Here is a 25,250-nt window from a genome sequence, read left to right on the forward strand (position 1 = left end):
TCCCTCCTTGAGCTATGCAGTGCCTTAATACATTAGTCCATCCATCCATCCATCCATCCATCCATTATCCAAGCTGCTTATCCCAATCGGGGTCGCGAGGAGGCTGGAGCCTATCCCGGCAGTCACTGGGCGGCAGGCGGGGAGACACCCTGGACAGGCCGCCAGGCCATCACATGGTTCACACACACACACACACACACACACACACACACACACACACACACACACACACACACACACACACACACACACACACACACACACACACACACACACACACACACCTCTGGACTGTGGGAGGAAACCGGAGCCCCCGCAGAAAACCCACGCAGGACGACCCGGGATGACCCCCAAGGTTGGACTACCCCGGGGGTTCGAACCGAGGACCATCTTGCTGTGAGGCGACCGCGCTAACCACTGCGCCACCGTGCCGGCCCCCAGTATAGCAGGTGTAGCTAAAGGAGTGAGCCAGGGGTCCCCAATTACTTTTCATAGCGGGCCACTTTTAGGGCCACTTTTAAAACCACGGGCCACTCAACCTCCAGCAGCATGTTGTTCGTTAGTTTGTTTTGGTGTCGATACGTTGCAGGTATTATAATTTAAACAGAGATTTCTCATCTATTTTTCGATATATTACTAGTCTTACTTTTACTAAGACATTTTTTTTTTGGTAGGGAAATAAAAAAAATTCTGGCATTTCTCCAAAAATTCTCGCGGACCATAAATCAACCAGTCACGGGCCGGACGTGGCCCGCGGGCCGCCTATTGGGGACCCCTGGTCAGTAAGCGTCTCTTCCCAGCAGGGGTCCGTCAGGGTTGCTAGCACGCGGACGTGCTGCGCTTCAGCTAATCCTTCGAGTTAGCATTGCCGCGAGGCGCCGAGCCGCCGCGCTCGCTGCAAGTCCACTGCGCATGCGTCTGAGCTCGGCCGCGTTCGTGTATTTGTTTTCGTGGCCGCTGCCTCGGTTTCGGAGAGAGAAGCGATTAAAACTGTAAAGCGCAGATGAGCAGTCGTGAAAGGTGGATATATTCAGAGTGGCTGGATGAAACAGGGGGGAGTCCTGGGCTGTCAGACAGCCTCTGTCAGAGCGGCTGAAGACAATGGGAGCCGGTGACAGTTTCTCGCTGCCTCTTCCGGTGAACACGTCGTCCGGACGTAAGAATCCAACATCTGAAAGCATTGTTGCCCCCGCTGTTGAGATATGACACCAGTGTATTTGTATGACTATGTGTTACTGTGTACTATACGCCCATTTCACGCCGCGGCCATCTTGGATTTTAAAAAAACCAAGTGGTGGGAACTTAGCCACGCCCCCTTACTCAATCGGAAATCAGTGCAGCCGGGGCCAGCAGCAAACGTGGTTTGGACTACCAACCTCGAGCACCTACCGTCATTTACCACAACTGACATCGAAAAATGGGCAGAGAAGGGGCGTCGGATCCCAAGGGATGTACTGCTAAAAGGATATAGCAATTGGATAGAGGGCTACATCTTTGATATTGAAGGTAAGTTAGCTAGCTAGCTAGCTAGCCAGCCTAGCTAGCGTTTGTTATGGTTGTGTTGACAACGTTATCAGGATAGCCGATGTGACACCTTCCGATCCAACACTTTCAGCTGTAGCTTGTTAAGTTACTAAGTTAAGGTACACTGTATTTGTTGATAAACTTGCTAACCTTTTGTGCTGTCATACGATTTTACAGTCAGGCCGAGTGAGACAGGCATTGCTGTCAGGGCGAGGGCATATCGCTCAATGAGGAAGAATGAGCCGCCTTACCATGTGCAGGTAGTTGGTTAGTAGCCAGGCAAAGTTCAGACATACCTTCAGGAGAACATTTCCATGATGTTTGGTAACACTATGATCTAGTGCTTCCTAAATGCACACTATTTTTTTCCCAAGTCCTTGTTAACCCAAACAACATTATGTCAACATTCAACATGCTTTTAGTTTGAGGATAATAATTAAAGCCTATTCATGACTTCATCCATGATTCTTTCTCTGTTACCAGGTCGATTTTCCATCAAAAGGCGCATTCTTCGGGCAGTCAACATGCAGTTGCTAAGCAGGACAGGGCCACTGCAACCATCAGATAGGGTTGTTGTACGTACTTGCACATTACATCAAAAAAGGTTACAAAGCTGTGCCACCCACAGTCAGCAAGACCTCGCTGCCACAGACATGGCATATTCCATCTCGGGCCTTGGGCTTTACACCACAACCTGTGAATACACTCAAAGTATGCAAATTGAAGCCACCCACAGATAAGATGCCCCTTAATAAGTACAAAAGAAGTAGTGATGCCATCAGGCCCAATGTATATTGCCCCGTTCCACTCCCCCTACCAAGTGACCAATTTGCACTTGACCTCCAAAAGAACCTTGCTGCCATTGGAAGTAACAGCCAGATGTTAAAGGTACTGCAGGCATCGAGCAGACACCCAGCAAAAAAGGTTGAAACTAAATATGGAGACCTGCCCCTTGGCTCAGTATTGACCTACCAAACACTTAACCTGCCCACCACTAGTGATGACCCCCACTCTCCATTTCCACTGCCACCACAACCATCAAACTATGCCACAGCTCTCAACAGGAATGAGAGCATCTATTACGGTGGCATGGCTGTCACCCACCCTGATGCTGAGGCACTGGAAGTCGAGACAAGGGGGCAGAGCACAAGTAAGACCTGGCACCGTGTCCGCGCCCAGCGTCTGACATCATCAGACTTCAAGAGCATAGTCTCAAGGTAAGACTGGACCAATGGCTATTTATTTCACAACAAATTTCAGTACCCTGTAGTGAATAAAACATCTTTCTAATACTACATATGTTGTGATGTATACATTCTGAAGTTGCTTTACCCCTCTGCCCCCAATATCTCAAGGGTGGCAGACTTCGAGACTCTGGCAACCAGAATGCAGAGACCGAAGAGGACTGTGCAGACACAGGCCATGATGAGAGGAATTGAGTTGGAGCCCATTGCAGCTATACAGTATGAGGAAGTAACTGGACACTCGGTCTCCACTTGCGGTTTCGCCATCAACCCCAACGCCCCACATTTGGGTGCCTCCCCTGACCGAAAGGTGGCGGATGACTCCGGTCAGCTTCAGGGACTGCTGGAAATCAAGTGTCCTGATGTGGACAGCTTTGTGGAGTGCAAGTGCCTTTCTCTAAGACCAGATGGATCTTTTGCTCTCAAACACTGCCATGGCTACTACAATCAGATGATGGGACAAATGGGAATCACAGGGATGATGTGGTGTGACTTTTTTGTGAAGTGCCGAGATGACTACCACCTGGAGCGAATCTACTTTGATGCGGAGGAATGGGAGAATATGAAAACTAAGCTGGATCTTTTCTTTGTCGAGTACTTTCTGCCTCTCCTGTGCCAGTGAGGAAAGACACACACACAGGGCTGTATTCAAAGAAGGTGTTTAATCACAATAAAATAACAAATAAGATACATTTCATTTTTATACTGTACAATACAATACAATATTTTCATTCTTTGTCCTTTAACTTTAACAAAACCGTTGGTTCATTTTAAACTAAAATATGTTCGGTCAACTGTCATTCTGTTGTAGCAATAAACTGGAACTCGCTACCAACTCAAATCATCAATTGTTTACTAAACTAAGATAGTGATTGCTCATCTCAAGGTGTGGGCTAAAAAATGGGACTGTACTGAAAGGAAGTTAAATATGTTTCAATCTAGCTAAGGTTTGTGTGCACTATTTTCTTGTCAGCTGAATTTAACAAAGGTTTAAAACATTGGTCCCTGAAAATGATCTCTTTCCCTTCTTTGATAGGAGTTGCAGGATGGTACACAGCAGTACGACATGTTGCCTCCAGCAGTGTTTTCAACGAAGTAAGAAGAGGGCGTGGCTAAGTTCCCACACTTGGTTTTTTTAAAATCCAAGATGGCCGCGGCGTGAAATGGGCGTATTATTTTGTTTACGACTTTGTCCACACGTGGGCGGTGTTGCGCTTGCATGCGCGGATTGATTACGTCACTGAGACGCCGTTCATTTTCTTCTCCCAAAACTACCGAATAAACGAAGGCGGCATTTTTCCCTCCAGCAGAAGTTCGGTAGTCAGTACGATTCTTTATAACGGTTTAATAATCCACTTCATCTGCGCAGAGATAGGCATAAAGTATTAGTCTAGTCTTCTAACAGGTTATGGGCCCAGATAACGTTGGATTATTTAGTAGTTGATAAAAGTACACGAAGTGTGATAACCTCGGATGGCGGGATGCGCGCAGGTTAGCACGGAGTAGCAAGTTAGCAAGTGTGAAGCTAGTTAGCATCGAGAGAGGCTATCGGGAAGCTAACGGAACGCTAAGCTAACGCTACCTAGGGAGATGGAGCGAAAGAAGAGCAGGTGGCCCACATTCAACGGACAGGCCGATGAGTATGAACTGTGGGAAGAGCGAATGCTCTGTTGCATGCATGGTGTGGGGCTGAAAACCACCATTCTTACCGAGCCCGTGGGACCTTTGACAGTGGAAGAGCAGGCCCTAGACGAGGAGCGGAACGCGGACGCCTACTGCGCATTGGCGCCTTTATTGGACAACACAAGCTTGGGACTGATCTTCAGAGAAACGAAGAACAAAGGTAGAGAGAGTCTACGGGTGTTGCGGGAACATTACATTGGTAAGGGCAGACCCCGGATTGTCACTCTGTATGTAACATTGACTGGGCTAAAGAAAGCTGATAATGAGACGATAACCGAATACATTATCCGAGCTGAACAAATCATTACGGCTCTCAAAGGGGCGGGAGAAGCACCGAGTGAGGGACTAATGATGGCCATGGTGATGAGGGGGTTACCCGAGAGATATAAGCCATTCACTCTAATGGTGACACATGGCGACAGTGAGTTGACATTGGGACAATTTAAGGCCAAATTGAGAAACTTTGAGGCGGCAGAAGATGTAGCTAATGCTACAGCATCGGACGAGACGTCCGAGAGGGTGATGAAGGGCCATGCAGCGCCTAAGAAAAAGCCAGTGAAACGCTGTGAGGGAGAAGATGATCAAACGGTGTGCTGGCGATGCGGTGACAAAGGCCATCGGAAATCGGACTGTTCACGCAGCGTGTGGTGCAGCTTCTGCCGGATCAAGGGTCACACGGACAAAGTGTGCAAGAAGGACCGCGCTGATGGAGCCAGGTGGCGGCGGCGGCGGTGGTCACGGAGCAGGTCGAGGGCAGGGACCGGGGAATACTGCGGAAGAAGAGAACTACATCTTCAGAGTGCAGGCTGGAGAGACCAGCTCAGCAGGACCAGGACGACGGCAACAGTTCAAACCAGGAATGATTGTGGACTGTGGGGCTTCTTCCCACATAGTCAATGATAAGAAGTTCAAGAGCTTTGACAACTCGTTCGAGCCAGAGAAACACTGCATGGAGCTGGCGGACGGTAAGCGCACCTTTGGTGTGGTGCAGGGCAGGGGAGATGCTACGGTATGTCTGCTCGACAGTGAGGGGCGACGGTGTAGAGTGACACTGCGGAACGCACTATATATTCCATCGTACCCCCAAGAGCTCTTCTCTGTGAAGTCTGCGACAGCACACAGAGCCAGTGTGTTCTTCGAAGAGGGCAGAGATACCCTAATGTCACCGGATGGTACCAGGTTTGACATTTTGGTACAGGGGAAAATGTACTATTTGCAAACTGAATGTGTTGTTGAAAAGTGCCATGTGAGCCATGATATAGAAACTTGGCATGAGATAATGGGCCACTGCAACTATGACGATATCATAAAGCTACAGGATATCACTGATGGTATGCATATAAAGGATAAAGTGTGTAAACCTGACAAAGAGTGTGCAGTATGCATAGAAGGGAAGTTTACCCAAAACAGGAACAGGAAATCTACAGACAAAGCCAAGACACCACTGGAGTTGGTAAACACTGATTTAGCTGGTCCTGTGGCAAACGAGTCCATTAATGGTTTCAGGTACATGCAATCATTTACAGATGTGTGCACAGGGGCTGTGTGTGTTTATTTCTTAAAAACAAAGAGTGACACAGTGCAAGCGACCGAGAAATTTCTGGCAGATGTAGCTCCCTATGGGACAGTGAAATGCATAAGGTCGGATAATGGAACTGAGTTTACAGGCAAGGAGTTTCAAACCCTGTTGAGACAGAACAAAATAAGACATGAGACGTCCTGCCCATACTCTCCCCATCAAAATGGCGTTGCAGAGAGAGAAGGACGCACACTATTCGAGATGGCAAGGTGTATGCTAATAGATAGTGGTCTACCAAAGAGCCTCTGGCATTATGCTGTACAGGAGGCAGCCCACACCAGAAACAGATGCTTCAACAAGCACACAGGCACTACGCCATACACGGCAATGACAGGAAAAAAGTGCAACATGGCTAGAATGCAAAAGTTCGGGACAGAATGCTATGCTTACCAGCAGGACAAGGGAAAGTTAGATTCTAGATGTGAGAGGGGGCGTTTTGTAGGACACGACAAGAACAGCCCGGCCTACCTAGTCTACTACCCTGACCAAGAGAAAGTACAGAAACACAGACTAGTTAAGTTTATACACAAGGCAACTAGTGAAAATGAGACTCAGACACCAGGTCTGCACCCAGAAGACTGGGTAAGAGAGAGAAAGTCTGTTGAGACAGCTGCAACTCAGCCTAGAGTACAGAAAAATGTACAGACTGACGGTACACAGTCAGCACCCGAGGATGATGACGAGGAGCACCCAAGGGTGACGTCACAAGCCTCAGCCAGTGGGAGGTACCCCCAAAGGGAACGCAAACCTCCGAGATACCTGATTGACTATAGTCAGGGCGACAGTGATGACAGCTCACTCACTACTATAGATTATGCATACAGGGCAGTGTGCGGTGTCCCTCTGACCTTTAAAGAGGCCATGGAATCGCCAGAATCAGAAAAGTGGTCCAGGGCAATGGACGAGGAAATGGAGTCTCTAAGAGACAACAAAACATTCACCCTTACGAAATTGCCAGAGGGCAAGAAAACAGTGGGAGGAAGGTGGGTGTATTCGATAAAGACAGATATAGACGGACACGACAAGTACAAGGCTAGATTTGTAGCAAAGGGATATAGCCAGAGAGCTGGGGTGGATTATGGGGAGACATTTTCGCCAACAGCCAACCGAACAAGTGTTAGAGTGCTTCTACAGAAGGCGGCTCAATATGACTTGATTTTACACCGGATGGATGTAATGACGAAGCCCGCATCCAAGGTAAAACTGAAGACATTTGCTAAGGCAATGCACAGTGAGGGAGACAGCTAGGAAGGTACTTGGTGTGTCATCAGGACAGAGGAAGGAAGACAAGGAGACTTGGTGGTGGAATGAGGAAGTACAGCAAATTATACAGAGGAAAAGGTTGGCAAAGAAGAAGTGGGATAGTCAGAGAGATGAAGAAAGTAGACAGGAGTACAAGGAGATGCAGCGTAAAGCAAAGAGAGAGGTGGCAAAGGCAAAGGAAAAGGCGTATGGTGAGTTGTATGACAGATTAGACACTAAGGAAGGAGAAAAGGACTTGTACCGATTGGCTAGACAGAGGGACCAAGGTGCAAAGGATGTGCAGCAAGTTAGGGCGATCAAGGATAGAGATGGAAATGTGCTGACAAGCGAGGAGAGTGTGCTAAGAAGGTGGAAGGAATACTTTGAGGGGCTGATGAATGAAGAAAATGAGAGAGAGAGAAGGTTGGATGATGTAGGGATAGTGAATCAGGAAGTTCAGCGGATTAGCAAGGAGGAAGTGAGGGCAGCTATGAAGAGGATGAAGAATGGAAAGGCAGTTGGTCCTGATGACATACCTGTGGAGGCATGGAGATGTTTAGGAGAGATGGCAGTGGAGTTTCTAACTAGATTGTTTAACACAATCCTGGAAAGTGAGAGGATGCCTGAGGAGTGGAGAAGAAGCATACTGGTACCGATTTTCAAGAACAAGGGCGATGTGCAGAACTGTAACAACTACAGAGGTATAAAGTTGATCAGCCACAGCATGAAGATTTGGGAAAGAGTAATAGAAGCTAGGTTAAGAGGAGAGGTGACGATCAGCGAGCAGCAGTATGGTTTCATGCCACGAAAGAGCACCACAGATGCGATGTTTGCTTTGAGAATGTTGATTGAGAAGTATAGAGAAGGCCAGAAAGAGTTGCACTGTGTCTTTGTAGATTTAGAGAAAGCTTATGACAGAGTACCGAGAGAGGAGGTGTGGTATTGTATGAGGAAGTCAGGAGTTGCAGAGAAGTATGTAGGAGTGGTGCAGGATACGTATGAGGGAAGTGTGACAATGGTGAGGTGTGCGGTTGGAATGACGGATGGGTTCAAGGTGGAGGTGGGATTACATCAAGGATCGGCTCTTAGCCCTTTCTTGTTTGCAATGGTGATGGACAGGTTGACGGACAAGATCAGGCAGGAGTCTCCATGGACGATGATGTTCGCGGATGACATTGTGATCTGTAGTGAGAGTAGGGTGCAGGTTGAGGAGAGCCTGGAGAGGTGGAGGTATGCACTGGAGAGAAGAGGAATGAAAGTCAGTAGGAGCAAGACGGAATACCTATGCGTGAATGAGAGAGAGGACAGTGGAATGGTCAGGATGCAAGGAGTGGAGGTGACAAAGACATCTGAGTTTAAATACTTGGGGTCAACTGTCCAAAGTAACGGGGAGTGCAGTAGAGAGGTGAAAAAGAGAGTGCAGGCAGGTTGGAGTGGGTGGAGAAGAGTGTCAGGAGTGATTTGCGACAGAAGGGTACCAGCAAGAGTTAAAGGGAAAGTTTACAAGATGGTTGTGAGACCAGCTATGTTATATGGTTTGGAGACATTGGCACTGACGAAAAGACAGGAGGCGGAGCTGGAGGTGGCAGAGTTGAAGATGCTAAGATTTTCACTGGGAGTAACGAAGAAGGACAGGATTAGGAACGATTATATTAGAGGGACCGCTCAGGTTGGACGGTTTGGAGACAAAGCAAGAGAGGCAAGATTGAGATGGCTTGGACATGTGTGGAGGAGAGATGCTGAGTATATTGGGAGAAGGATGCTGAATATGGAGCTGCCAGGGAAGAGGAGAAGAGGAAGGCCAAAGAGGAGGTTTATGGATGTGGTGAGGGAAGACATGCAGGTGGCTGGTGTGACAGAGGAAGACGCAGAAGACAGGAAGAAATGGAAACGGATGATCCGCTGTGGCGACCCCTAACGGGAGCAGCCGAAAGTAGTAGTAGATTTGCTAAGGCAATGCTTGGTGTGTGAAATGTGAGTTGTATGGGTTATACCAAGTTTTTTTTTTCTATGAATATGAAAAGGTATACAGTAAGCTCATGATTCATAAGTGGGAGTGTTGAGATATGACACCAGCGTATTTGTATGACTATGTGTTACTGTGTACTATTATTTTGTTTACGACTTTGTCCACAAGTGGGCGGTGTTGCGCTTGCATGCGCGGATTGATTACGTCACTGAGACGCCGTTCATTTTCTTCTTCTCCCAAAACGACCGAATAAACGGAGCCTGCATTTTTCCCTCCAGCAGAAGTTCGGTAGTCAGTACGATTCTTTATAACGGTTTAATAATCCACTTCATCTGTGCAGAGATAGACATAAAGTATTAGTCTAGTCTAATAACACCCGCCCCCCCCCCCCCCAAGATGCTAATGTCATGGGGATGAAACAACCACTTTTCATCGTTCAGTGTGTCTGAAATCAAGAGGATCTAGTCTGTCAAAATCTGATTCCGGGCAGTTTTATCCACCAAGGTCCACTCGGTTCTGTCAGTACTTGCGAACTGCAATATAATGCGCTGAATTGTTTTGGGCTGACGATGGCACGTGTTACGTATCTCCAGGACACCTTTACATGGCTTTTGGAGAGTGCTTTATTCTGCAGACTTTGGCATCTCTTCCACACATGATGCTGGGGCATGGGCGGGGGGATCAATTCGGCAGGGGTAGACACTGTGATTTAGAGCTTCTTAACCATGCAAAGGCCAAAAATGTGGCAGGCTGGTGTTGGTACTCTCTGCCAGTCTGCTTGGTGTCTTGCATCCATTAATTATTAAGAAAACAAAACAACGTGTCCGCAGTGCTGGAGGAAAAGTCTGCAGTTGCAGGACAAACTAAAGACAAGGCAGTTGCAGCTGCAGGCTGTGCTAAACCAGAACGGGCCGGCTCAGAAGCGACACTACTTCACTGAAATAACTGATTTACCCTCTGACTGGCCAATGATAGACTCCCGGTGACTGTAAGCAGGTGAGTCACTTTTTTATTTTCTTCTTTTTTTTTGCCTTGACGTATTTTCTATATTTGAACCGCGTTTTGGGGGGAACTATGAGTCACTTCACTATTTCTTGATGGCCTGAGAACTGGATGGAGCGGTCGACTACGTTTATTGGACTGTGAATTAGGTATAATCAGCAAGGAACAGAGGTTTCGTGGAAATTATATATTTATTTATTTTTACTTTGAAACTTGAAGGACTGTGTTTTGGAGCTCTTCCACGTGCACGCTGATGCACTTGCACCACGCTCTCACGGCCAGATGTGTGTGAGAGAGAGAGAGAGAGAGAGAGAGAGAGAGAGAGAGAGAGAGAGAGAGAGAGAGAGAGAGAGAGAGAGAGAGAGAGAGAGAGAGAGAGAGAGAGAGAGAGACCTTGGCTTGGCTGTTTTAACAACAATGCCCGGATGTGAAACCCAGGGACGCCATGATTTTCATGAGAAGTTATAAGTCACACCATATTCGAGGCTGTGTGTGAGCCGCTGGTCATCCGGCAGAATCTTGTGATGATGATGAAGCATCATGTGATGATGAAGCTTGTGCAGAGACCCAGCCTTGAGAGGAGTCAACGTGGTTTATTTTTATTTATATTCCCCCCCCCTCTTTTCCTCCCCAATTGTACTTAGCCAATTACCCCACTCTTCCGAGCCGTCCCGGTCGGTTGCTGCTCCACCCCCCTGTGCAGATCCGGGGAGGGCTGCAGACTATCACGTGCCTCCTCCGATGCATGTGGAGTCGCCAGCCGCTTCTTTTCACCTGACAGTGAGGAGTTTCACCAGGCGGACGTGGGAGGATCACGCTATTCCCCCCTGAACAGACACCCCGACCGACCAGAGGAGGCGCTAGTGTAGCGACCAGGACACATACCCATATCCGGCTTCCCACCCGCAGACACCAAGCCGGAGGTAACGCGGGGATTCGAACCGGCGATCCCCGTGTTGCTATAGGCAACGGAATAGACCGCCACGCCACCCGGACGCCCACCTGAATGGTTTATTATCAGTCAGACAATGGAACAATAACACGAGTGTAACGTGCATGGATAAGTAGACACGTTGGCCCGTGACTAACGGGCCCGACCCGTGACTAACGGGCCCGACCCTTTAGTCGACTGGTTAACGTTGCCGCTTGCGGAGTGGGACACCCGGGTTCGCGTCCCGACTGTGGCGGTTCCTGAGGCTGCCCCCCCCCCCCAGAATTCCCTACAGTAATTTTTGTCAACAATTTCCTAAGTTTTACGAAGTCTTAATCTAAACTGTTCCAGAGAAAGGCGGGGTGTCGTGTGGCATCCCGTTTCCTCTGAGCAGCCGTCAGCGTTATGTAAGCGATAGGAAAGAGAGACTCTATTTTGGACTAAAGCTCGTCTTATATTGACGCACATCCATTGTGGCATTAATTGGTCCCCGCATGTGAATTAGGGCGCGTCTCCAAAGGATCACAGGGATGCCGACTCAGACGAAAACCTGAAGGGCGCAGACACCGTACAAAGCGGTCGGAGTTGTTTTTGGCAATTACTCTACCACATGAAAAGACTGATGATCCAAACAAACATTCAACCAGACCAACAACAACCCCCCCCCTCCCCAATTTCCCTGGATCCAGTAAACCAGCATTACTAATTGGTTTAGTTTAATTTTCTGTCCCTCTCGGCTTGCCAGTACATCTTTGAAGAAATACAGCAACGGCTGTAAAAGTAAATAAATTCATCTCGCCGAGTCATGCGGTCCTGGTGTATTGGCAGCTGCACAGATGAAAGCCAGAAGATTGAGCCATGCTGGGAGCGGAAGCCCTGTTGTAACCCCCCCCCCTTTTTTATTTATTTATTTATTTATTTCTCCCCAATTGTACTTGGCCAATTACCCACACTCTTCTGAGCCGTCCCGGTCGCTGCTGCCCCCCCCCCTGCTGATCCGGGGAGGGCTGCAGACTACCACATGCCTCCTCTGATACATGTGGAGTCGCCAGCCGCTTCTTTTCACCTGACAGTGAGGAGTTTCGCCAGGGGGGTGTAGCGCGTGGGAGGATCACGCTATTCCCCCCCAGTTCCCCCTCCTCCCTGAACAGGTGGAGGCGCCAGAGGAGGCGCTAGTGCAGCGACCAGGACCCTTACCCACGTTCGGCTGACCAAGCCGGAGGTAACACAGGGATTCGAACCGGCGATCCCCGGGTTGGCAGGCAACGGAATAGACCGCCACGCCACCCGGACGCCCCGCCCTATTTTAACTTTAGCTGAGCTCAGTGCAGTTAAAGTTATGGTCCACTATGTCACCGAATTCCCATATCTCGTTCCTCTTCTCCCCTCTGCTCCTGCCCTCGTCTCCTCTTCGTCTCTTCTTGTCAAGACGGGGGCAGTTCTGAGGAAGGAGGGATTAGTAAAAATAGATGACAAAAAAAAAAAAAAGGAGAATAGAAAAAACTTTGGGAGACCCACAACATGTAGGGGTTAATTCTGTGCTTTGCTCGAGGCCACTCGACTGGACTTGGGTCTGTTGCAATACATTTCAAGCCTCTAATTCCTCGGTTATTGAATATTCTTTCTTCTCCGTCCTGCCGCACACCTCAGCCTCACACACACACACACCCACACACACACACACACCCACACCCACCCACACACACACACACACACACGCACACAACCACAATGTTCCACCCCACTAATCTGTCAAATAGGAGAGATGAGACACTAAAGCAGGGTAATGGAAATCAATGGCCGTTGGGAGCACACTGGAGGAGGAGAGGAGCAACAAACGGCCCTGCAAATCACATTATCATCACTCATTTGCCTAACAGATGCCTCCTTATCCTGTGCATACAAGTCACCAGTCCAGTATATGTTTGTGTAAGAATCCGTGGGCCCGCTGGCCGAGTTTCGCAACACGCCGCTCCAGCGGGGAAGGACTTTGCCAAGGACAAGGACGCGGTCAGTGGTTTGGAAAAGGAGGGCACGCAGTGAGATGTAATTGTCTGTGTTTCTCATATAAGTTAATATTCTAGAGTCCCCCCACCCCCCCCTGCATAGAGCCTGGTAGCCGCCATGTCCCTGTCCGGTGAGGGGTTTCACCTGGCGTATTGCTAGCCGTAGCGCGAATGATTGGCTCTGCTAACCTTTCCCCTTCACGGCTGAAGTGGTGCCCTGAAAGGAAGAGTTTGGAGTATTTGAGGTCTGTATCTACTGCTTATTAGTACGAGGGTAGGTTTTCACAGTTACCCATCCTTTAATTCTCATTGCACGCACAGCTTGCCATCTAGAATTCAGTGCCACGGGGGGGGGGGGGGGGGGGCAATGCTCCTTCAGTGCTAAAACAGTGCACGGTTCAGCCAAAGCTAACATGATGCTACAGCAAACATAGGAGGGGTCCTTTGATAGATGTGCATTTATTTTATTACTAAACTCCCTCTTAGTGTTTGCTTTAGTGAGCTGCAGCAGAGTGACTCATGCTGGTAATCTTTGCAAGATGTATGTGCATCTTTAAAATGACCGCTCCGTGTTTTTTTTTTTATAACAGACTGCTGTAGCATCATGTTATCCTTGGCTGATCAATGGAGTGTTTTTGTTTTTTGTTTTGTTTTTTTTACACTGAACCAGGATTTTGGATTTGTCCCTCATTGGTTGCATCGAGCTGTAGACGGCAAGCTGGTAGACGGCAAGCTGGAGCTGTGAGTCCAGTGCGATGACTGACAATGAAACCCCGTCTTTGTACTAAGTGAACCATGAGAATAAAATCCAAGACAGGCTTCAAGGATCTCCAACGATTCTATGGATGTTCTGATTTCAGAAAATGAAATCCAAGCCTTGCAGTTGGTCACTCAAGCAGCTCGCAATATGCATGCAAGAGGGTCCCACGGCTTGCAAAGATGAACGTTTGCTGCTGCTGCACCGGCAATCCCAGCACATGTCCCAGGAGTGCATTTCATTACACCGGAAGCTTCGTGATGAAGCAAACAGCTTGAGGTGTTTTTACGCAGTGAGACAATATATACGCCTTCTTCAGTTCCACCTGATCACAGTGGAGGGTTTTTGAAATGAATCATAAAATGAATTATAATGCGCTGCGTAAGGCCTCGGCTCATCCGTCATCGTCGACAGGAGCGGCGGTGGCCCCGCGAGTTTATTTACTGATACCGAGTTTGGAGCCTTGACTGTTTTAATGGAGAAACCTGTGCGGCGAGCTCGCTGCAGCGGAAGTAGCGTACATATCGCGATGACCCAACACGGGATCTCGTCCTCGTGCGCAAGTTAGACGCGCAGACGGTTAGAAAATGGAGACCGGGGGTCAAGGTTTCTTTCATTCGATTCTATGAGTTCAACGTGGATTTGTTGTTCATGATGTAGCGTTGTTGGGGGGTGGGGGGATAGGGTGCGTCCCCTGGATGTGTCGATCAGAGACCTTCTGGGCATCCTGTTGGGGCCGGGAGGCCTAGTAGGAGCTGAGGGCCCAAAAGCAGACTCGGAAGACAAAAGGGAAGACTTTGTGGATATTTATTTATTTATTTATTTACCCCCCCCCTCTCCCCCAATTGTATTTGACCAATTACCCCACTCTTCCGAGCCATCCCGGTCGCTGCTCCACCCCCCATCTGCCGATCCGGGGAGGGCTGCAGACTACCACATGCTTCCTCCGATACACGCGAAGTCGCCAGCCGCTTCTTTTCACCTGACGGTGAGGAGTTTCACCAGGGGGATGTAGTGTGTCGGATGATCACACTATCCCCCCCCCCAGTTCCCCTTGTACACACAAGGCTCAGGCAAAGTCAGTAGTCAACACAGGCAGGGAGATGGAGGCAGAGAGAAGCAGTAAACCGGGCGAAGGTAACCAGGTGCTTGGTGGGGCTGACGTGGCAAAATACAGGCTTAGGTCAAAGAGCAAAATATTAAACAAGGTAAGCTTCCCAATGAAGAGGCGTCTCGGTGCGGTAATCCGCCGCAGAGTGTTGACCCTGCACGGCTCAACGGTTGTGGCTGATGAGGTGATGCACGGAGTTCATGGAGGATAAAGCCACGGATAGGAACTGACACGACAAAGCAGGTGAGAACTTCAAAATAAAAAAGGGAGGGTAAGAGACAATGATAAAGGCACCGGTCTGAATGACTAAATAAGTGACTGAATTAAACCGGGGGACACAATCAAGGAAAACGGCCTCGGGTGAGAAGCCAGAAAAAAACAGCAAATCATAACAACCCCTAGTGACAGCTCCAAGGAATTACAGAGAAACCCTGCTCAAGAGCAGCTGGCCCACAGCCCGGCCTGGCAGTTGTGCCTCCAGTGACATGCAGTTGCTCGGCGACATCAGGACCGCATCCCTGCTGTTTGCTCATGATGTCGACTTTATGGCGTCACTGCATGGCAATCTCCAATGTGTACCGGAGAGGTTTGTTGTGGAGTGACACGGCTGGGATGGAGGTGTCCGCCTCCGAATCGGAAACATTGGCCCTCTCATCAAAAAGAAAAGGTAACTTGACCCATCTCCTGCTCTTATTTACGAATAAGCAGGGTTTGAATTATACTGTAACGGACACTTTTTTCATTTAAATACCGTTTCTGTGCTATGTATATGAGCAACAGAACTGAGCAGAATCCTAGTCTATAATGTAAGTATATCAGTATATCATTAGGCCAGTGAAGGGCACAATGTGAATGCTGGTCTATTTACACCAAGTACATGTTCTGTGGATGAAACGGAGGCTGTGCAAAAAGTCGCCACTTGCAGCACTGACCTCGTCTGTACCATATTAGTTACATAGTTACAGCACTAGCATTAATAACTCATGATACATCCACAACACAAACAGAGGACCCAAGAGAATACTCACTGCATCAGAAATTTTCAAGTACCCTTCCCCAACAAAATAACACTGAACAAGCAGCCAACCCCCCTTGCATTCGCTGTATGGGTGCATCTAGGGGGGGGCTATTGCTGGATCTTGGGGGTCTCAGACCCCCATATCCCCCCCATAATTCGAACTCTACGGATAAGGGTTCGAGAGACTGTGAAAATAACATCTGGATATGTGTGCGGCAGTTGCTGTGATGGTAGAGGGGGAGCTGAGCCACAAAGCAAAGCTGTTTTTGGTGCTCTTACTTCAGTGGCCAGTTTTTGCTCCAACCCTCTCCTGTGATTACAAGCCCTGGGCAGTATCTGGGGGGGAAAAATGAGACCAAGGATGCAATCTGGGATGACGACAGGGCGGACCTGCTCCTCCTCCTGAACGGAGCCTTTTGAGGTAGTCCGGGCATCTACACTGCAAAAACTCAAAATCTTACCAGGTATATTTGTTTAATTTCTAGTCAAAATACCTCATGACACTTATACAATCACCTAACAAGTCACATTTCAATGAGATTCAGAGACTTAATTGTAGACAATGTATAGTGAATATCTTGCTAAGTTAGAGTCTTGAGGACATCTTGTTTTGAGTTGTATCTCAGATGAAACAAGTTTTATATATAGTATATATATATACATATATATATATGTCAACCGGTTTTTAAGCTGCTGTGTTATTTGTAAGACGGGTCGTTTTGTTTCAAGAAATAGACTTACTTGATTTAAGAGGAAAAAAGTCAGCTTTATTGGTAAACCTCAAGGTCAACAGTTTCCGCCCAACTCATACATCAGAGTGCATTATGATGTGGTTTTAGTCTCTCCCCTTGGTGCTTGATTTGGTGGCAGACACAATTTGGCAAAAAAATGTAGGGAACATGGTGGACTCTGATAATGTCAATTTGCTAAAGTAAAAGTCTGTTTCTTTAACAGCGCTGATAAGCGGGGACAAATTGAACATGGTGCAGTTTGATAATGTTCTTTTTAAAGTCAGTGCCATACAAAATTGGGATAGAAATTGAGAAACATTTCTGCAGAATAGCACAATTCATTATGATATCTTGACAGGCCTCAAGGTAAAAAGTATGCACAGAGCCTCTTAAGCTTTGACAGCCACAAGTAGAAAGTAAGATAAAAATAAATAAATAAAATCAACACATGCCTCTGCATATTTTGACACACAGTGGTCAGTGCTTGATGGTTTGCCCATTGTTTAAGGTCGTCGATGGAGGGAAACTTTGTTATTCCACCTTAGACAAATGCAGAGTGAAATAAATAAGCTTTCCAAAGGTCACAGCACGGCAGTAAAGAGAAGAATCAGTAAAATGCAAACAAAGCAGTGCACCGGAAGACAAGGTTCAACAATGCACAGTGCATTCACAATAATCATGACAATGCAAAACAATTGCATTGCAGCATTAGTCTAAGTGACTGCTGTAAACTGAATCAGCTATGCTAGCAAACAGAATCGCTGTATTTGGGTGTTTATCAGCAAGTGCACAGGATGTCCTGGCTATGAGCGATTGCGGCGAATGGATAGGTTCTGTACTCCTGCACCAGAAACCAGGCGGCATTTACATTCGATATAGACTCAAGTATTTGTATGAAGGGACTGATTTGCAACGAAGACTTTGAGATCATGCCCCCCCCCCTTTTCTCCCCAATTGTACCCGGCCAATTACTCCACTCGTCCAAGCCATCCCGGTTGCTGCGCCACCCCCTCTGCCGATCCGGGGAGGGCTGCAGACTACCACATGCCTCCTCCGATACATGTGGAGTCACCAGCCGCTTCTTATCACCAGTGAGGAGTTTCACCAGGGGGATGTATCGCGTGGGAGGATCACGCTATTCCCCCCAGTCCCCCCTACCCCGAACAGGCACCCCGACCGACCAGAGGAGACGCTAGTGCAGCGACCAGGACACATACCCACATCCGGCTTCCCACCAGCACACATGGCCTATTGTGTATGTAAGGACACCCTATCAAGCCAGAGGTAACACGGGGATTCGAACCGGCGATCCCTGTGTTGGTAGGCAATAGAATAGACCGCCCCGCCACCCGGACGCCCCCTGTGAGATCATACTTCATCGGAATGTACTTGCTATTGGTGAAGGTCAAATAGTAAGTAGTATGGTGTATAATCAACAAGATTATCAGCATTGACAGAAATATTGGCTTGAGCTAGCTAGGCAGGGAACCTCAGCCTCGTAAGCTAAATAAGGATCAGTCCACTCAGTTGTAGAAAGAGGTTAGCATTCCAAACAACACACTGATGCATTTACCATATAGATGTTTTCCATAAGTCCCAACTCTGGAGTACCATTGGTGACATTAGAAATAACCAAAGATGTCGCACATGTGTGCTTATTTCCGTGTTGCATAATCCGCAGTACAGAAACTGTAGATTCAACTTGCTCTATTCCAAAGAGTCTTTAATCTTCCCTTCAAAACTGTGGACATTTTTCAGCTCATAGACTGGGCCCATTTCAACCCCACTTGCACATTCTGATTACATTCATATAGTCGTTTGTGCTCCACAAGAGATTTACAGTTATTCCTAAAACTACTCTCCAAAGCCCACTGCATGAAAACGCAATGCTTTGACTCGAAGCACACACGCACGCGCCTCGCCGCTGGACCGAGTGCGTGAATCTGAGAAGAAGGTGCAGAAGATGATGCTGTTTAGGTATGAGACTTGTATCTGGAAACAGTTGCTTGAAATCTTTCAAAACTCGCTCTATTAAAGGGGCGTCCGGGTAGCGTAGCGGCCTATTCCGTTGCCTACCAACACGGGGATCGCCGGTTCGAATCCCCGTGTTACCTCCGGCTTGGTCGGGCGTCCCTACAGATACAATTGGCCATGTTTGCAGGATGTGGGTTTGTGTCCCGGATGCTGCACTAGCGGCTCCTCTGGTCGGTCGGGGCACTTGTTCAGGGACAGGGGGGACATGGGGGGAAATAGCGTGATCCTCCCACGCGCTACGTCCCCCTGGTGAAACTCCTCGCTGTCAGGTGAGAAGAAGCGGCTGGCGACTCCACACGTATGGGAGAAGACGTGGTGGTCTGCAGCCCTCCCGGATGGGCAGAGGCGGGGGGAGCAGTGACCGGGATGGCTCAGAAGAGTGGGGGTAATTGGCCAAGTGCAATTGGGGAGAAAAAGAGGGGGAAAAGCCAAAAAAAAAACAAAAAAAATAAACGTTGCTCTATTAAAATCTGTAGCCTTGAAAGAGTTGAGAGAGCAATCATAGGTGGAAAGGGAATTGTGGCTATCCTGAACAGCTTAACCGTCATTTTGTGTAATCATTTTCTCCAACTGCGTCGATGAGAAACGGCAGGCTCTTTAACAGCAGTTGCAGTTTATTGTCGTTTGCTGAGGGTGTATTGACAGGTACGGGACAAGGCTTATTTATCCCTCACATCCATGCGAGAGTAGGGGAGGCCAGGAATCGCACTGCTGAATGCGTCTGACCTCCATATGCCCCGAAAGCCGACGATGCTTTAAAACACATTTGACCTCATATGGGGCAGCACCTTCAAGAATAACACGCACGATGTCTTGTGGGGCTTGACGGATTATATCAGAGTCAGGAAAGTCTGTTAATTTGCTTGGCCTGTTTATACCCTGTGTACTTCAGAGAGTCGGTGCTTGCCTCCTCTATCTCATTACATCGCCTGATGTGACTCGCCATGGTCCTTTTAACAAACAAATCCTCATGAAATTGTTCCTGCATGTCTTCAAAATTGCATTCAGAGCGCCTGCATTCACTCTAAGCAAGCCCTAGTCCTTCCTTAGATCCAGCCACTTCCTGTTGAGCCACAGCCTCCACACACACACACACACACACACACACACACACACACACACACACACACACACACACACACACACACACACACACATAAACACCCCCATAAATTCTCTCCCCACCACTTGCAGTGACAACTTTAGCACCATCGTACAGCTCGACTGAGTCACATTTAATCCTCTCAAATATCAATACCACAACGGGAACGATCGTTTGATTTTACCATGGCAAGCGGACGAATGGCGGCAAGTCTTGATCTGTCTTTAGGGTTGACGTTAGGTGTAGTAATAAATCAATGACAATTTGGTTTGGCTTGCCCGAGAGCCCAGAGGATGGCATAGTTCAATTTCTTCTGTGTACAAAATTAATTGCAATGCTGCGAGAACTTTCAAAAAGAGTGGGTGCCACTTAAAAATGTATCTATCAAACTACTACTACTAGTACTACTACTACTACTACTACTACTACTACTACTTCCGGCTGCTCCCGTTAGGGGTCGCCACAGCGGATCATCCGTTTCCATCTCTTCCTGTCCTCTGCATCTTCCTCGGTCACACCAGCCACCTGCATGTCCTCCCTCACCACATCCATAAACCTCCTCTTCGGCCTTCCTCTCTTCCTCTTCCCTGGCAGCTCCGTGTGCAGCATCCTTCTCCCAGTATACCCAGCATCTCTCCTCCACACATGTCCAGGCCATCTCAATCTCGCCTCTCTTGCTTTGTCTCCAAACCGTCCAACCTGAGCGGTCCCTCTCGTTCCTCATCCTGAACCTTCTTCGTCACTCCCAACAAAAACCTTAGCATCTCCAACTTCAGATTGATCTTCAAAATGTCTCCGTCAAACTAAATCGTGAAAAAAAAAAGTCATCCTTGCATGGCTGTGGCCCCTCTTCAGTCGTTGCAGGAATTCTTGAACGCAGCGGCAGCTGCTCCGACCCGTTCACCAACGGCGTGTATTGAAAGCCATGGCTCCTAATGGTCGGGACTCTGGAGTCTCCACGTTTCACATAGCAAACCGTACGTTTTGAGGTGATGACCTCTGGTTCAACTGGTTCTAACAGGTCTTTGATTGGCCTATCCTGCAAATGGGTGATAGCAGTTTGACTGAAAGGGTCAATAAACTGGTCAAATGTCCCTACCGCGTCAGCTGACCCGGGTCCCCAGAACGTCTCCCCCGATCACGTCACTCGTTTGATGATTTCGGTGCTCCGGTAATGACGCCTGTTATTGCTGGACTCCATTCACTGCCTGGTGAACAGCTCTCTGGAGAAGGGGAAAAACAACAACAACAACAACAACAACAACAAAATAATAATAATAATAATACATTATGAGCCTCATGCAAAATGCAGTGGACATGCAATGAGAGGAATATGAGCAAGGCCACGCACCGGTTGGAGCTGGGTGGAGCACTAGAATACGCAGAACGCCATGAACGGATTCACGCTGACAACAGCAACAACCTGTCATTGTGCACCGGCGGTATTTAAAAATCCCCTCTGAACATCCGGTTTACCTCCTCTACGCAGCTGAGCAGCGAAAACAAACCGTCAATCAACGATGTCAGGCGAAGATTTCCGCAGTTTGCCAGGGGAGGAGAGAAAGACAAAGGCGTCCGGGGGACAAAAAACCGACAACCAAGCTTCTATGATTTCACCAGGGGCGCCTCTCCAGGGAGCCCCGCCTTTGAAAAATACACCGCGCCACAGCCAAGGGGGGGGGGGGGACACTGGGGCAAAACACATGACCAGCAGGAGGGGTTATATTTTGCTGGTGGCCTGGAGACGCATTAGGATCCTCTAGAAAGAATCAAAGTAGCTGTGCCGCTCCACCTGCCCCGCCGAGACTGCAAACCCCACCCAGAAAGTGGCCTAAGCCAATAGATTGATGGATAGACGCATGCACACACAAATCCATTATAGACTGTATTGAGTGCAGATAAGAATCCTTCTCCAAACACGTACACATAGTTAATGGTCACACCTATTTGGTTTGGGTCGGTATGCCACTGTAGTGTCCATAAGGGTGGGGGCACCTGCAGTCAGCTGAGACCGAAGAGGTCACTTGGATAAGTGAGGAAACGGTTCTCGCTCAGTAAACCCTGTGTCCAGATGGACCGATTCAGCTTTCTTTGATTTTTCTTACCTGGATTACTATTGAGCATGCATAAACACACACACACACACACACACACGTATGGTTGGTTGTGTGTCTACATGCACATGCACATGCACATGGACATGCACATGCACATGCACATGCACATGCACATGCACATGCACATGCAGAATAACTCAACAAACGTCCATCCCTAACCTTTGCACCCTTTCTCATGCCGGACGCTTTGTCCATACGAATTAGCTGCTTTTTCCACACGTACACCCACCTGAAAATCCGAATCTAAAGTGACTGTGACGCTAATCCCACACTGCATATAAGAAGGCCCGCGTGGGCAAGCATGCAGAACTAACGGCGGGGTTTTTTTTTTTTTTTTTTTTTTAATTAAGGCGATGCTCCAAAAGTTGGAGGCGTCTGAGGCGCGAGACGGGAGCAGGGCAACTTTCTCAGGAACTTCCCTCGACTTTAAGCGGACGGCCTGCGAGGTTTCGACTTCGTCCACGTCCCTGCGTTGACATATGCTGCACAGAGGTTAAGTGGAAATCGATATCTTTGCTGCCCTGATGAAAATAGGACCCCGGGGAATTCAAAATGTGGGGGTGGTTTTTTTGGGGGAAAAGTTAGAAATTGATTATATTGTAGAGCCGGCATCCCCCCGCACCCTGCACACGGTGTCCAAATGTCGTTTTGAGGGGACAAGACGGAGAGCTTGGCACCACCGCGGACTGGAACAGATTGCAGGGATGCTGGCTGGTCTTTAGGGCGGATTAATAAGGTGGCAGGCCGCTCTAATAAGACTCTTGTTGCGGATTTTGGTCTTAATTCTAAACACCATGGGGGAGCGGCCAAGAAAAAAAAGGATGTAAACTGGGGGTGGGGGTGGGGGGTGGGCGGATTTATATTGCTTCACTAAATCAATATTGCCGTCTCGCTCTTGCGCCATCTTTTTTCATTATGTTTTTCCCCGGATTGTGCGCGTGTGCGTGTGTGCGCGCTATGTGGCGTTTGTACTCGGGTTTAGTATTCAGAAAGTTTTAGCGCCTTTTACTAAACCGTGGAGTTCCTTCGGAAAGCTTTTCCGCGCAAACGTCCAGCAGTTCCAACAGACGAACGAACAAAATGAACCCAATCGAAGACCACCGACGCTCAAACCTGCGAGATTCACTTTACAAATGGAAAGCTCAAGTGCCCTGTTGGGGTACAACCGTCTGACTCCTGTGAGGATCTCCGGGTGTCCTTTCAGTCCGCCGCCGTGGGGCGGAAACGCCGGATGGTTGAGGAACGCATCCCGTCCCCATCCACTGTGTCCCCCCCCCCCCCGGCTCCACCACACTTTTCTCCTGGAAGGAGAGGAAAAACACCCCACCCTTCACCTATTCGAGCGCTTTCATTTGAATGCCGGGTCACGGGAACATTTTGGGAGGTGCGATGCCGGGGCACCGCCCCCCCCCCCAACCCTTCAGTGAAATGTGCTGTGGTGTAGGATGGGCAGCTGTCTTGGGGTGAGAGACCGCCGGCCTGGGTGAGGGACTGCCGGCCTAGGTGAGGGACCGCCGGCCTGGGTGAGGGACCGCCGGCCTGGGTGAGGGACCGCCGGCCTGGGTGACGGACCGCCGGCCTGGGTGAGGGACCGCCGGCCTGGGTGAGGGACCGCCGGCCTGGGTGAGGGACCGCCGGCCTGGGTGAGGGACCGCCGGCCTGGGTGAGGGACCGCCGGCCTGGGTGATGGACCGCCGGCCTAGGTGAGGGACCGCCGGCCTGGGTGAGGGACCGCCGGCCTAGGTGAGGGACCGCCGGCCTGGGTGACGGACCGCCGGCCTGGGTGAGGGACCGCCGGCCTGGGTGAGGGACCGCCGGTCTGGGTGAGGGACCGCCGGCCTAGGTGAGGGACCGCCGGCCTGGGTGAGGGACCGTCGGCCTGGGTGACGGACCGCCGGCCTGGGTGAGGGACCGCCGGCCTGGGTGAGGGACCGCCGGCCTGGGTGACGGACCGCCGGCCTGGGCGAGGGACCGCCGGCCTAGGTGAGGGACCGCCGGCCTGGGTGAGGGACCGCCGGCCTGGGTGAGGGACCGCCGGCCTGGGTGAGGGACCGCCGGCCTGGGTGACGGACCGCCGGCCTGGGTGAGGGACCGCCGGCCTGGGTGAGGGACCGCCGGCCTGGGTGAGGGACCGCCGGCCTGGCTGAGGGACTGCCGGCCTGGGTGAGGGACCGCCGGCCTAGGTGAGGGACCGCCGGCCTGGGTGAGGGACCGCCGGCCTGGGTGATGGACCGCCGGCCTAGGTGAGGGACCGCCGGCCTGGGTGAGGGACCGCCGGTCTGGGTGAGGGACCGCCGGCCTAGGTGAGGGACCGCCGGCCTGGGTGAGGGACCGCCGGCCTGGGTGACGGACCGCCGGCCTGGGTGAGGGACCGCCGTTCTGGGTGAGGGACCGCCGGCCTAGGTGAGGGACCGCCGGCCTAGGTGAGGGACCGCCGGCCTGGGTGAGGGACCGCCGGCCTGGGTGAGGGACCGCAGGCCTGGGTGAGGGACCGCCGGCCTGGGTGAGGGACCGCCGGCCTAGGTGAGGGACAGGATGGTGACCCCCCCCTTTTTTTTCCTCCCCAATTGTATTCAAGTCAAGTCAATTTTATTTGTATAGCCCAAGATCACAAATTACAAATTAGCCTCAGGGGGCTTTACAGCAACACAACATCCTGTCCTTAGACCCTCGCATCAGATAAGGAACAACTCATACATATATTTCCACTATATATTAGTATTTAATACATATTTATATATATTTTCAATGTATTATGGCTTGCATGGCCCCTCATAGTTGACTCACATACATACAGTAAATATGCTTACTCTCACACACATATGTACAATATTCTGACACACATATAAACTTTGCTCTCACATATATGTATATATATTTATATCAATCAATCAATCAATCAAGTTGCATTTTATATAGCGCTTTTCTACCTGCAAATACTTTACTCTCATATACACATTTACTCTCGAATACATACATACTCTCACATATACATACAGTCAGGCCCGCACACAGAAATGGCTGGGCCCCTGAAAAGGTCCGGTGAATGCCCCCCACCCCCCAAAACAGGCGCCCTGACTGACCAGAGGAGGCGCTAGTACAGCGCCTTCCCACCCGCAGCCATGAGCAGTTGTGTCTGTATGGACGCTCGACCGAGCTGGGGGTAACACAGGGATTCGAACCGGCGATCCCCATGCTGG

At 49.5% G+C, this 25,250-nt stretch overlaps 1 protein-coding gene across 1 annotated transcript in view; it reads left to right on the forward strand.

Annotated features, from left to right (window-relative positions):
• LOC130114447 (zona pellucida sperm-binding protein 3-like) overlaps positions 1-16,486 on the forward strand; it is a 43,370-nt gene extending 26,884 nt beyond the window's left edge. Inside the window, exons 7-9 of the mRNA XM_056282329.1 lie at positions 2,523-2,741; positions 2,880-3,122; positions 16,390-16,486. Coding sequence (XP_056138304.1) covers positions 2,523-2,741; positions 2,880-3,122; positions 16,390-16,486 — 559 coding nt within the window. The remainder of the gene's footprint in view (positions 1-2,522; positions 2,742-2,879; positions 3,123-16,389) is intronic.
• Positions 16,487-25,250: the final 8,764 nt, after the last annotated feature.

This window comes from Lampris incognitus, chromosome 6 (assembly GCF_029633865.1).
Source record: "Lampris incognitus isolate fLamInc1 chromosome 6, fLamInc1.hap2, whole genome shotgun sequence".
NCBI classification, from domain to species: Eukaryota; Metazoa; Chordata; class Actinopteri; order Lampriformes; family Lampridae; genus Lampris; species Lampris incognitus.